Source organism: Pan paniscus, chromosome 19 (assembly GCF_029289425.2).
Source record: "Pan paniscus chromosome 19, NHGRI_mPanPan1-v2.0_pri, whole genome shotgun sequence".
In the NCBI taxonomy this organism is placed as follows: Eukaryota; Metazoa; Chordata; class Mammalia; order Primates; family Hominidae; genus Pan; species Pan paniscus.
The window spans coordinates 29,492,382-29,507,130 of record NC_073268.2 but is presented as its reverse complement, the minus strand read 5'-3'; the positions used below and the strand labels follow the sequence as shown (position 1 = coordinate 29,507,130).

The 14,749-nt window shown below is 43.0% G+C and overlaps 2 protein-coding genes across 4 annotated transcripts in view; one reads left to right on the top strand and one right to left on the bottom strand.

Annotated features, from left to right (window-relative positions):
- CCT6B (chaperonin containing TCP1 subunit 6B) overlaps positions 1–14,749 on the bottom strand; it is a 70,953-nt gene that overhangs the window by 48,863 nt on the left and 7,341 nt on the right. Inside the window, exon 1 of one of the 3 annotated variants that reach the window (XM_003817999.5) lies at positions 1,278–1,550. The exons of 1 other annotated variant lie outside the window; for it this stretch is intronic. In XM_003817999.5, coding sequence (XP_003818047.3) covers positions 1,278–1,414 — 137 coding nt within the window. In that variant the 5' untranslated portion in view covers positions 1,415–1,550. Of the gene's footprint in view, positions 1–1,277; positions 1,551–14,749 lie in introns of those variants that run through there. One more of the 3 variants, XM_063598683.1, reaches the window with a different exon arrangement.
- Positions 1,544–3,083, top strand: ZNF830 (zinc finger protein 830). Its single transcript, XM_003817998.7, has one exon. The coding sequence runs from the start codon at positions 1,544–1,546 to the stop codon at positions 2,720–2,722; it is 1,179 nt and encodes a 392-aa protein (XP_003818046.4). The 3' UTR covers positions 2,723–3,083.

The window sequence follows — 14,749 nt, the reverse complement described above, 5'->3', positions numbered from 1 at the left end:
TTTCATTCATTCAGTCACTCAACTTAGTTTCCCTCATCCCTGCATTTATTAGATCACCAAGTTCTATCAATTCTACTACCTAAATATCTCTTGAATCTGCCCCCTTCTCTCCATCTCCACTGTTATCAGCTCTACTTTGGATGGCATCCGGATATCTCCAAACTTAAATATACCCTCCACACATTTTTCTTTCTAAAAGGCAACGTGATTCAGTCAGTTCCCTGATCAAAAGTCCTCCAATGATTTTTATGTTTTCTATCATTTTCAAGTTAAAATCCAAACACAGCAATGACATACTTGACCTTTCCCAATATCTTCCCTGCCTCATCTACTTTTCCACAAGCAAATCTTCTGGTTCCCTTAATATACCATGTTTTGTTTTGTTTCTGTTGGATTTGCACCATTGGTCTTTCTTATTCCTGAAATTACTTTGCCCAGGCCTTTACTCCCTCTTCCAACTAGTGAAGTCTTATTCTTCTTTCAAGACTGATCAAACATGTTACTTAAGATGCTTTTCCTTCTGCCATCAGTCCCTTTCCTCAGCATAATCATATGCATCTATATATAATTAGCACATCCTACTCTACCACATCCGTCTCTACCACATCTCCTTAAGAACAGAAACCGTTATCTTGATCATTTCTGTGTCCCAGCAACTGGTACCTAAGTGACTTATTTTACCATTAATATTATTTTGTTCATTACTATGAGGATGTGTCTCTCCTCTTATACCCTTTTGCCCTCACTGGTCTCTTTTCCTCACTCTTGTCTATAGAAAAGGGTGCTTAATATATACTGAAAAGATGAATAGATATGAACAACCATAGACACGGGGTATTCAAGTAGAACTTGGATTTGACCCCATGCCTTCCTGGCTCCAAAGCCTGTGTCCTCTCCACTACAATACATTGCCATACAAAAAACAAAAGTACTTGTTGAATTTATGGACCAAGGGTATACAGTCTTAAAGAGCAGAGGAGTTAAATGCTTTGTTTCCAATGAGACACTAAATTAACTGACTTTCTAACTGCATATGAACCTTGACGACAAGTCGGGGGTCGGGGAAGCGCCACAGCTTCACTCCTGGGGCCCTCTACTAGGGGAGGCTTTCCTCCTCCACCTGCACCAGGCGAGAAATACCCTCAGAGCAGGGATGAGAATGAGGGAAATCAAGCTCGCAAGAACATCCACAGCGCTACGCGGACGCCTGCCTCAGAGGGCGACAGGACACCAACGGGCCCCTAGCCGCGTAATGGCCGCTCCAACCGCTGTCTCACATTTTCATGGTGCCTTTAGGACCCAAGTTGGACCGCAGCACATCCTGCAGCCCTCGGGCGGCGCATATATTGACAGCCAAAGCTGCCTGGGCCCGCGCCACCTCAGCCTTGGAGTTGACGGCCTTTATCGCAGCCATAGCCTAACCGTTCAGAGGGAGAAAGAAAAAAAAAAAGCCTTAGTCGCAATTCTGAGCAAAAACGGCAATGCGACGCCACGCTCTCTTGAGCCTCGGCCAATCATCGCCCTTACAGGAAGTGACGTTATCATGCCTCGCCCGACGGAAACCAGAATCGTTTTGGGTCTGGTCGCCAAGATGGCGTCCTCCGCCTCCGCGCGGACTCCGGCAGGGAAGCGAGTGGTAAATCAGGAAGAATTGCGGCGGTTAATGAAGGAGAAGCAGCGTCTGAGCACCAGTCGGAAACGGATAGAATCTCCATTCGCGAAGTACAACCGTTTGGGGCAGCTGAGTTGTGCCCTGTGTAACACTCCGGTTAAGAGCGAGCTCCTGTGGCAGACTCACGTCCTGGGAAAGCAGCACCGAGAGAAAGTGGCCGAGCTGAAAGGCGCGAAGGAAGCCAGCCAGGGTTCGTCCGCCAGTTCAGCGCCTCAGTCCGTCAAGAGGAAAGCGCCGGACGCAGACGACCAAGATGTCAAGAGAGCGAAGGCCACCTTGGTGCCTCAGGTACAGCCCTCCACATCTGCGTGGACCACCAACTTTGACAAAATAGGAAAGGAGTTCATTAGAGCGATTCCCAGTAAGCCTTCAGGACTCAGTTTACTCCCCGATTATGAAGATGAGGAGGAGGAGGAAGAGGAGGAGGAAGAGGAGGAGGAAGGAGATGGAGAAAGAAAAAGGGGGGACGCCAGCAAGCCGCTCTCCGACGCACAGGGCAAGGAGCACTCAGTTTCCTCTTCACGGGAGGTAACAAGTAGTGTGCTGCCAAACGATTTCTTTAGTACTAATCCTCCCAAGGCCCCCATAATTCCTCATTCAGGGTCAATTGAGAAAGCAGAAATACATGAAAAAGTGGTGGAAAGGAGAGAAAACACCGCGGAAGCGTTACCGGAAGGTTTTTTTGACGACCCTGAGGTAGATGCAAGAGTACGAAAGGTTGATGCTCCAAAAGATCAGATGGACAAAGAGTGGGACGAATTCCAAAAAGCCATGAGGCAGGTCAACACTATTTCCGAAGCCATAGTTGCCGAAGAGGATGAGGAGGGACGGTTGGACCGCCAAATTGGGGAGATCGATGAGCAGATAGAGTGTTACCGACGGGTGGAAAAGCTACGGAATCGCCAGGATGAAATAAAAAATAAACTTAAAGAAATCCTGACCATAAAAGAACTGCAGAAAAAGGAAGAAGAGAATGCTGACAGCGATGATGAGGGGGAACTACAGGATTTGTTGTCTCAGGATTGGAGGGTGAAAGGGGCATTGTTATAGGGTTTTAAAGACCCAAGGTTTCTAACAGCCTCTGCTATTGTATAAAAAGTGCTGTCTCTCAGTAGTATAGCGGTTACTTCATGCCTCAAGATTTGGGTACCTGGATTGCTAAACTGGATTGTTGAGATAAAATGAGCCAGTGAGCTACAGCACTTTGGAAAATTTGTGTAACATGTTTTTGAGGTAAAGTTGTTTTTGAAATTTCTGAAGTGTTATATACCAAAATGCCAACTTTTCCACGACAGACTTAACTGTATAATTTCGTTGTAAAATCTGTAAGTTGTAAATACTGTACATAGTTAAATCTGTATTCTGTTTTGAATTTTTTTAATTAATAGAAAGACCAACCAGCAAACTTTCAGATGAATGCTTACTGTGGTATTTGGAATGTATGTATCTTCTGAACCCTACATCAAGTTGAAAAGGTTTGTTTTCTTGTTTCTTTGGTTTTTGTATGGTTTTTTAGAACACTTCATAAACACATAAGTCATTGTAGGTTAATCAGTTCTCTTAGTATGCTTTATTTTAAAAACATAAGAAAACTATATGCCAAACATGATCAGCCTCCCTAAACCAAAGTTTCTCTTGACCAGACCAATGATGGTCAGATGTGGTTGCACATGAGAGTCACCTATGAAGCATTAAAATAATTAAAGTGTCTGAGGCCTTCCCCTTCAATAAATCTGGGATTGGGCCCAGGCAACTGTGTTTTTTAAGCACCCAGGTTATTCTAATATATGCCAGGGTTAGAGAGTAACTGCCCTAAATCCAGAACCCATTTATGTTTTTCAGGTTTTTTCTTTTTCTTTAAATAACACATTCCATAAATTTGCTGTTTCTTGAATGAAGGAAAAAATATTATCTTTTATTTATTTCATCCAGCCTTAAATTTTGTTATTTGGTGGTAAATTAGGGTTCCTTGTTTGCGGGTCCTATCTATTGTAGAAAGAATATTTAAATTGTCTTTCCAGCAGTAGCAATTGGCTCTTGCTGGTCATTGATAGTTTAAATCACTCCTTCCTTTAGAGATTGAGGTACTCAAATAGGAAAAGGGAATTAGCAGTGTTCTGGAGTTGAAATGCATACAGCATATTCAAATAAAAGTGAGCAATAATAATAATAGCTAAGACCTATATATTTCTTAGTATGGGCCAGGCATGGTTCTAAGTGCTTTACATATATTAACTCAATCTAGTTTCCCTAAATTCTTTTTTTATGGAGAGGAGTACCAAGAGATAAGGTTTGAAAAGCCTTGAATGCTAAGTGAAAATTTTTGATGAAGTTCATATGAAAATGGAGGTTTTGAGCAAAGAATTACATCTGCAAAGAAGTATCATGGGACATTATTAACAGTATAAAGAATGGAATGAACACAGAGGGTAGAAGGAAGCTAGGAGCTATTTGAAAACTACATTTTCAAAAGCAAGGTGACAAGACTGATTAGCTGAGGATTGGGAGAAAAGGAATAGAAGTGAAAGCATGTCATAGGAATAGCTAAATTTTTTTTGTTGTTTGTTTTTTTTGTTTGTTTGTTTTGAGACGGAGTCTCGGTCTGTCGCCCAGGCTGGAGTGCAGTGGCGGAAACTCGGCTCACTGCAAGCTCCACCTCCCAGGTTCACGCAGTTCTCCTGCTTCAGCCTCGCGAGTAGCCGGGACTACAGGCACCCGCCACCACGCCAAGCTAATTTTTTGTATTTTTTAGTAGAGACGGGGTTTCACCGTGTTAGCCAGGATGGTCTCAATCTCCCGACCTCGTGATCTGCCCACCTTAGCCTCCCAAAGTGCTGGGATTACAGGCATGAGCCACCACGCCCGGCCAGAATAGCTAAATTTTAGTGACTAGAAGTGGAAGAAGAAAAACAGGAGGGATAAGTATGAGATTCAAGATTTTGTTTGTATTTAGTGTCACTGCCTAAAAGGAGTTATCTAACACTTACTGAACAGTTGCTGTGTACCACAAATTATTATTAATAATTGTCCTGCTGCCTTTGGCAGTCTTCCTCCTTGAGCTGCTAGCTGATCAGTGATAGCAGCTTCTATTTGATGAGACACGGCTTGCTTGCCTCAAATGTGTGAACCCAGTGTTACTTAGAATTTTCCCTTCATTCATCACTATTACTCTAGCAAGAAAGTACAAATATGGGTTTGAATGGTGGGCCCAGTACTGCCTTGGCCCACAATCTAGTGGAGTACTGTCCACTAAAGATAAAATGCGACTGGGTGTGGTGGCTCATGCCTATAATCCTAGCACTTTGGGAATCCGAGGCAGGTGGATCACTTGAGCTCAGAAGTTCAAGACCAGCCTGGGCAACATGGCAAAACCCCGTCTCTACAAAAAATATAAACAAATAATCCAGATGTGGTGGCATTCACCTGTAGTCCCAGCTGCTTGGGATGCTGAGGTGGGAGGATCACCTGTGCCAGGGAAGGTGGCGGTTGCAGTGAGCTGTGATTGTGCCACTGCACTCCCTCATGGGTGACAGTGTGACCCTGTCTCAAAAAGTAAAAAAATAAAATATAATGCAAGCCATAGATAAATTTTACATTTTCTAGTAGCCAAAGTAAAAAGAAGTGAAAGTAGTTTTAATGTGTTTTATTTCATCTATGTCCAGAATATTAATGTTCCAATATGTAATATTTAAAGATTGATTATTTTTACTACATTTTTGAAATCTAGGTGTATCTAACAGCACATCTCAGTTTAGACTGGCCACACTTCAAGTACTCAATAGCCATATGTGACTAGTGGCTACTATAAAGAACAGCGTAGATCTAAAGAGTAAGGTATCCAGGTGAAAAGATAAACATGCTCAGGAGGTAGTGAGCATCCAATTTAACTAGAGCAGAGGGTTCAGTCCTGGAAACAGTGGGAATTATGATTGAAAAGGTAGATTAGGAACATGTGGAGGAGCTTGAATGCCAAGCTCTAAGGAATTTGAACTTTCTAAGTTAACAATTTATCCTTGTAAATTGAGTCCTTAATTGTAACACAAAGAAGTGCTTAAGAAGTGCCAGGTGTGTGTTACTACTCACGTGAACCCCCGTTGGGCTTTTAGGACGGCCAAAAAGCCCTCAAAATCTGATTCTCAATGCTCTGTATTCCGGAGCAGTAGAAATGGGGCCCTGACCATAATCAGTGCTCAATGAATCCTTGTTGAATTTGAGGTCAGCGTAAGCAGCTATAGTAGCTAGTGCATCTTTCCTGATCCACTTATACATTGGAAAGCTCCATTATTATGCCTTCTCTGAGCTAAGTCAAATAGGTTTTGGCATTTGACTGAATACCATCATTGTTCCTAAATTGTAAGAATTGGTCCCAAGGACTCCCTCCAGTCACTTCTCTTTTTAGAATGCCCCCTAATTCAGCCGTCATCACAATATAGAAGTGTAAAGGCTATAAAGGTATCCTCTCACCCAACTTCACTTATTGATTTAAATCAATACCCCTAACTTGAAAGAAGAAAAAAAAAATGCTGATCCAACTAGCCTTCAAATATATATGTGTCCAGTGCCTTACAATTTTCGTTTATTGATGGAAGTAATGACTGCTTTTTACACACCAGAGGACAAAATAGGCTATGAAATTAAAATTGCAGGAGAAAATGTAATTTAGGCCTAAGATCTTTAATAGTAACAATCACTAGATTAGTGTGTAGTAATGCAAAGAACCATGGAACAGAAGACCTGCATTCAAGTTTCCACTCTACTTTTTAATGGTTAATGAGCTTGGCCAAGTCACGACTCTGAGCCTCAGTTTGCTCCACTATAAAATGAAGATATGTAATTCCTCACAGGGGTATGGTGAGAGTCCAGCAAGACATGGACTCATTCTGATGAACACAGAATGGAAGGTCTTAATGGAAATAGTGTATTTCCTGTCAAGCACCAATTGGCTAGCTGTTTGGCTAGATGTTGTGCCGGGGGTTTGAGTAAGTATTCATAGGAATGATGACTAGATAGATAACCTTAGATTGCTTTTTCAAACTAATAGTCTGTTAGCCTGCATAATACCAGGAGTATAGAAGATTTAAATTTGAACAAGGGCCGGGCTGGGTGGCTCACGCCTATAATCCCAGCACTTTGGGAGACCGAGGCAGGCGGATCACCTGAGGTCAGGAGTTTGAGACCAGCCTGGCCAACATATAGTGAAACCCCATCTCTACTAAAAATAAGTAAATAAATGAATACAAAAATTAGGTGGGCATGGCAGTGCACGCCTGTAGTCCCAGCTACTTGGGAAGCTGAGGTGGGAGAATCGCTTGAACCCGGGAGTCAGAGGTTGCAGTGAGCTGAGATCGCACCAGTGTACCCCAGCCTGGGCGACAAAGCAAGACTCTGTCTCTCAAAAGAAAAAACAAAGTTTGAACAGGGAAAAAAAAAATCTCAGAACTCCTCGCATTCAATTTTATATCTACATTTCCTTCCTCAGTGATCTGATCCCTTCCTATGGGTTTTAATATCACCTATGTAGTGAAGATTCCCAATTTATACCTCCAACCTTGGCCTTCCACCTAAGCTTCTGGCTTGGCTCAGTACCTACCTAACATTCCACTTCAAGGTTTAATAGGTGTCCAAAATATAATAACTCTCAAACAGAGCTTTGATTTTCTTCTCAAACCTGTTCTCAGGTTTACTGAGAACTTGTCTCAGTAAACTTTACTGAGTAAATTTTACTGAGACTTGTCTCAGTAAATGGCACCACTAGCCACCCAGACGCTCAAGACAAACCCTGGGGGCCATCATTCATTCTCTTTCCTTTCCCTCAAATCTAATGCACTAGTTAAGTCCTGTCCATTCCACCTCTAAAATATGCCTAAAATCTGTCCACTTCTTTCTCCACTGGCCCTAGCCACCAACATCTCATTCATTGTTGCCTGTCCCCCTACCCTCATCACAATCTATTCTCACAAAGTAGTCAGAATGATCTTAAAATTTTAGATCAAGTCACTCTATCATTTAAAACCATTCATTATATGCTTCCATCACACTGGGGGGCGGGGTGGTAGGCAAGAAATCCAAGCCCTTATTAAGCCCACATGGTACTCAGGGATTGCTAATTCAAATGTCTACTACTTACAAACTGATGACAGTAAGCTCCATTAAAGTGGCGTGGAAGGGGACAGGAGAGCATAACTGCTCTATGTTGAAAGCAATTGTTATTCAGGAATAATGGCCTGGCATAGTGACATGGCCAATTTGTTTTTTTTGGTTTTTGTGGGTTTTTTTTTTTTGACGGAGTCTCGCTCTGTTGTGCAGTAGCACAATCTTGGCTCACTGCAACCTCCGCCTCCCGGGTTCACGCCATTCTGCCTCAGCCTCCTGAGTAGTTGGGACTACAGGCGCCTGCCACCACGCCTGGCTAATTTTTTTGTATTTTTAGTAGAGACAGGGTTTCACCATGTTAACCAGGATGGTCTCATCTCCTGACCTTGTGATCCACTTGCCTTGGCCTCCCAAAGTGCTGGGATTACAGGCGTGAGCCACCACACCCGGCCCAAATTTTTTTTTTAACTTAAGAGAAATTGCAAGTCAGGATTGTTTTTTAGTGAAATATCAAAAACACTGTGGGCTGAGTGTGATCTGTGGGCCCCCACCTTGTAACATACCTCTCTGACTTCATCTACTACACATTTCCCCTTAATTCTCTATGTCCCAGTTCACTGGCTAGCTTTCTAGCCATCAGATGTGACATCTCAGGGCTTGTGCCCTTGTGGTTTTCTCTGCTTGGAATGTGACTTCAGATAGCATGGCAGTCTTCTCAGTCATTCAGTTCTCAGCTCTAAAGTCCCTTTCTCAGATGGCATAAACAGCCACCCGTCACTCACAATACTTTATGAATTCACTAAACTTATCACTATCTTAAGTTAGCTTGTTTATTTGTATCTAAGTTAACATCTCTCCCCAATAGAATGTAAACTCCATGAGAGCAGGGATTTTGTCTGTCTTAGTTGCAACCTAAAATAATGTCAGACACATAACAGAGCTCGGTAAACACCTGTTGAATGAATACCACCCACATAGCTGGAAGTTGCTTGGGAAAGTGGCAGAAAGATCAAGCTGACTACAGAAATCAGAACCAGCATAAAAGCCAGTTAGCAGCTTGAACAGAGGGCTGAGGTACTTTTTTCCAACTATGTGTCTTCCTTACTTCTCTGGCACATGAAGCCTTTACCTATTCTGAGCACACAACAGGGCAAGGAGGTATACACAACAGCCTCTAGGGTGCAATGGGCCACCTTCACAGTTAGCTGACAGGAATTCCTCATGGCACCAAATAGGCAAAGAGGGACCTCCATATGTCAGTGGGAGCTCTTGGGCAGCCTTGATACCAGAAGGAGGAAAGTTACCCAGTGGCAGGGCAAGATCACAAAGCCAACAAGCACTCACTAACCCCCAGCCATGCTCAGCCCTCACCATTTCATTTGGCTCACCCCTTGTCTCTTGGCAGTCAAAACCTTTCAGAGTGCATCTATGCACTCAGCCATCCTTCACTGTAAGTACCCCCAGTCTCTCAGAGGAGGAAACCAGGTCCATCTGGCTGCACCTCCATTTTGCTAGCAGCATTTGTTGAGTTTCAAGCACACTGGGAAGCCAAGAGTCATCTTTAGGGGAATGAGGAGGACCACACGAAGTGGTTGATGATGGTAGTGTTTGTTGTTTTCATTGTTGTGTATTGTTTGTTTGCTTGTTGTTTTGCCAAGTGTAGTTACAAGGTAGTATCAATCAAGCCAGCTGATCGGGTTATTAATAATAGCTACCATTGACTGGATACCTACCATATGGGTGGCACTATGCTAGGGTTTGGTATACACCATGTCACATCCTCAGAACCCTGTAAAGTATATGAAATCTTCATTTTACAGATGAGGAAGCTGAGGCTCTGAAGTGAAACAACTTACTCAAGACAACAATCCCAAAGCCCTTGTTCTTCCCACTATTACACTGCATCATTATTATTTAATATTAATATATACTTGCATAGAGTATTTTTTACTCATCAACTGATATGGTTTGGCTGTGTCCCCACCCAAATCTCATCTCGAATTCCCACGTGTTGTGGGAGGCACCCAGTGGGAGGTAACTGAATCAAGGGGGCAAGTCTTTCCTGTGCTATTCTCGTGATACTGAATAAGTCTCAGGAGATCTGATGGTTTTAAAGAGAGGAGTTCCTCTACACAAGTTCTGTCTCTTTGCCTGCTGCTGTTTACATAAGACATGACTTGCTCCTCCTTGTCTTCCACCATGATTGCGAGGCCTCCCCAGCCATGTGGAACTGTAAGTCCGTTAAACCTCTTTCTTTCGTAAATTGCCCAGTCTCGGGTATGTTTTTATCGGTAGCATGAGATCGGTTTTTTTTTAATCTCACCACCCCCCACCAAAAGTGAAACAACTATTATCACTCCATTTTAGATGTCTAATGACTTGTCCAAGGTCACTCAGTAAGTTAATCACTAAGACTAGATGTAACTTGATTTCCTAGTCCAATATATTTTCTATATTTAATAATAAAATGTGCAAAACATGACAGGATCCCCAAAATAGCAAGAATTAAGATGAGGGAAGTTTGCTGTCAAGGTTAAAGCAGTCCAGTGCTTTTCACAATCCCTTGCTAGGCTGGGAAGTCCTCTTTGTTGCAGGGTGTTATCCTCAGATTTTCTCCACACACTCCCACAATACTCTGCCTTACCCTATTTCGCCAGCAATTAAGTGGGTACTCCTTAGTGGTCTCTGATGGGAGGAAGAATGATGATTTCAGTTCTCAGAAATCCCAATGGGAAACAACAGTTACAAAGTGCCCTGTGATCCACCGCTTTTTGACAAGGTGACCTTGGGCAAGTCACTTCACTCTTAGTTTCCTCAACTATTAATATAATCCAAGGAGAGTAATAGTTCCTGTCTCCTAAGATTAAATGAGTTAAACGCATGTCAATGCTTTTAGTATAGCACCTGAGCCATACAGTAAGCACTCACTAAGTGTTGCCTGTTATTATTGTACTGTATGGTTTCCGTATTCTAGGAGACTGCCCTTCCTCCATGTGACCATCCGCAGAGGGTATCTGAGGGAAAATGCTTTTGCTCTTTTGGGGATAATTTAGAAGTAGAAGAGGCACTGGATTAAGTAGAGTTATTTCCCAAGGTGGCTTAGACCCACTTGCTTCCATTCACTCCCTCTCATTTGTATATGTGACATTTATTGAGAACCTACTCTATGAGAGTTCCTAGGGATTCAAAGATGAATAAAATGTGGCCCTGAACAAAGGGATCTCAGTCTAGATCAGGGCTTTTCAACCCCATCACTATTTTTGTTTGGTTGGTTGGTTGGTTGGTGGGTTGTTTTTCCGAGACAAGGTCTCACTCTGACGCCCAGGCTGGAGTGCAGTGGTGTGATCATAGCTCATCTCAGCCTTGAACTCCCAGGCTCAAGTGATCCTCCTGCCTTAGCTTCCTGAGTAGCTAGGACTATAGGCACGAGCCACCACACTCAGCTATTTTTCCCCCTTTTTTTGGTAGGGACAGTGTCTCCCTGTTACCAAGGCTGGTCTTGAACTTCTGTACTCAAGTGATCCTCCTGTCTCAGCCTCCCAAAGTGCTGGGATTACAGGCATGAGCCACCGTACCAGGCTTCCCTCTACACTATTGACATTTGGGACTGGATAATTATTTGGGCTGGGGTCTGTCCCGTGCATCGTAGGATGTTTGGCAGCATCCCTGACCTCTATCCACTAAATGCCAGTGGCACTGTCACAACCCCACCACCTCATCGTGTTAGCTAAGAGTAGCCCCCAGTTGAGATCTACTGGTCTGTTTACAACTAACTATAATATAATATGATAAAATATGTTTGTGCAAAGTGTTGAGTGGGAAGTGTGTTGGAGGAGCAACTGACTGTGGGGAGGAGGGTTCAGAAAGGCTTCTGAGGAGGCAAAATTTGCACTCAGCATTGAAGGATGAGAAAGACTGTGCCAAGCAGTGAAGGGGGGAATGAGTATTGTGGACTAAGGTAACAGTGGCACAGAGACATGGAAAGTATGCAGTGCTGGGGAAACTGTCGCCTCAAGTACATGGAAGGATGTGGTGGAAATAGGACAGGAAGTCCACTGGGACTAGATTTACAAAGAACCTTGCATGTGATCCTAAGCAATTTAGACTCCAGCCTGAAAGCAGAAATCCAGCGTGGGAAGGAAGAGAGAAAAGCACATTCGTTTCTTGGAAAGACTTACCATCCTCAACTGGGAAAAGATAGAGACGACGGACAAAAATGAATAATTCCTTCTTTTAATCTGGATTTTCTTTCCAGTTATGGATTGGCTCTTCAGCCCACAGCTTCTATACTCCTCGAAATAAGAGGGAAGAAAAACTAGAGAAGCCCTCCTATTTTAGAACACAAGATTCACTCAAGAAAAAGACTCAATTTTACTCCTCCAAATAGTCCTTGAAGCTACTTGAAAACCTCTCATAGCAGAAACTGATATATTCTTTTGGTTGATGTCTTTTTATTTTAATTTTCAAAAAGTTTAGGAAATAGAAGCACACAGGGAAGTACAGAAAATAATGTAACAAACATCCTGTACCCATTACCCAAAAATTTCTTCAAGAAATAGAAAAGTACAGAACACAGCTAAAACCCAAGTTAAAGAGAGTTTAGGTTTTAGATAGATACTTGGGCAGGAGGACACCTGGCTAACATTTGCAGCATCAGACATCAGTGTGCAGGTTCTGGATGAAGGGCTGTCTCACCTAGTCTGTCCAAATGGGCCCATTTCAAAGACAATGGTTCCCTAACCCAACTATATCCAATGCCCTATGCTGACCTACTCAAGGAGATTCTAGGTCAGTGGGTCTAGGTTGGGGCATCGGAAACAGTATGTTAAACAAGTTCTTCACGTAGTTCTGCAGTGGCAAAAACCAATGCTTGAGGCAATAACATAACCTGTCAACCTATTCATCTGTTGATAACAGATCCTGCCTCACAAGTTTACTGTGAAGATTAAATACATACACACAAATTGCTTAGCACTGGCATATAAGAAGCCCTCAATAATACTTATTAACAATAATCAATGTTCACTGAGTACTTCTTTAGTGTACACTACGGTACAAGGGTCTGCAAGAAATTCAAAGGTATATATCAACCTCTCCCTGAAGGCAGAGTCTGAGTTTATCTTATTCACTCAATGCCCTGCACAAAGCAGACACTCAAACAATACTTATTGAATAAATGAGTGAAAAAGTGGCCCTGATCTTCAAGGAAATTACAATCTGGTTGTGTTATAAATAGTATATAAGAAACTGGGCAGGGGCCAGGTGCAGTGGTTCACGCCTGTAATGTCAGCACTTTGGGAGGCTGAGGTGGGAGAATCACTTGAAGCCAGGAGTTCAAGACCAGCCTGGGCAACATGGCGAGATGCCATCTCTACATAAAAATTAGCCAGGTGTGGTGGTGCACTCCCAGCACTTTGAGAGGCTGAAGCAGATGGATCACCTGAGCTCAGGACTTCCAAACCAGCCAAGGCAATATGGTGAAACCGCATCTCTACCAAAAATATAAAAAAGTCAGTTTTGGTGGCATGCACCTGTGGGTCCCAGGTACTTGGGAGACTGAGGTGGGAGGATCGCTTGAGCCTGGGAAGTGGAGGTTGCAGTGAGTCGAGATGGCACCACTGCACTCCAGCAAGACCGCATCTCCAAAAAAAAAAAGAAAAAAAAGAAAAGAAATTGGGCAGGACCAAAATATTAAACTACTGGTTATACGCAGTGTAAAGAGGGCTAATCAAAAGTCTAGGGTCTGAGTCCCACTTTGCCACCAATTAGCTGTGATATCTACCTGGTCAGTTTACTCCCTGAGCCTTAGTTTTATCCTCTTGGAGTATTAGGCTATGTCTGGGTACTAAGGACCCACCCAAGAGGATCCATCACCAAGATCAAGACAGGAGCTGTAGGCAGGGGAGGTGGCAGCATGGGTGGTCAGGAATGCTTCAAGAGGGCTAAAGTGGCACATCTAGAGAAGGAAAGGGGTAGAGGCTCTCCCAATATACAGGAATGGCAGGAGGAACAAGAGAGGTAAAGTGTTCAGCCCAGTCTTCAACCTCTGCCACTGCACCAAAGCTAAAAAACCAACTATCATCAAAACTACCTTATCAACCAGCCCAGAGCCCAGTAAAGGAGAACTTTAAACTCCCAGTAAAGGGAGTTTACCTCCCAAATAGGCTCATCTCTTCATAAAATATATTTTCCTTTGAAAATTATTAACTTGTCTCCTGAAAAACATAACCACCAGGACTTCACACTAGAAAACCCAACCCAGGAGCTCAAGGAAGATGGTGGCAACTTTGAGTTTTCCTCACACCACATCTGTGACCTCAACCCTCTTCTTAACCCTGTCCCAGAACCCCTCTGTCATGGATCAGCTACTCCCAAAGGCAAGTATGACTTCTCTCAGCTCTGCCCTTTCTGAACCTGACAGCTGTAGCACAACATATTCAAAGGAGAGGCCAAGAAACCCCCCTGGTTAAGAACCAACCTCCGCAGCCTTTATTGAGAATGAAGAACGATGAGCTGATTTGAATTATTATATCTTTCTACAGCTATTCCCTTTTAAATATTTATCCTGGCAAATACCAGCACCGTTTTTTACAACTTATTTGAATTGTGTGACTATTAAGCAAACCAACCCATAAAATCAGCTCTTGCTGCTGGGGTTTATGTGATTCATAGACCACAGCTTATTAAAAAAGGGAACCCACTGAGAACAGACTAGCCTCACAAGTGCCCCTCACTATCTCTAGGAAAGTGTCAAGCCTTTTCCCAATTCTTGCCTGTGGCTCCCAAACTACCACAGTTAGTAGCATAGAACATGAACAGAATCTACCCATTTCCTTATGGCTCTTTTTCTTTGTAACAATTCTGATGAGTCTTAACTGGAAGTCAGGGTTAGAACAGACTTAAAGGAGATAGTCAAAACTCTTAAGAGGCTCACAAACAGGATAGATGCCCTAGAGGATTTACAGTCAACATCTGTGGAAAGAA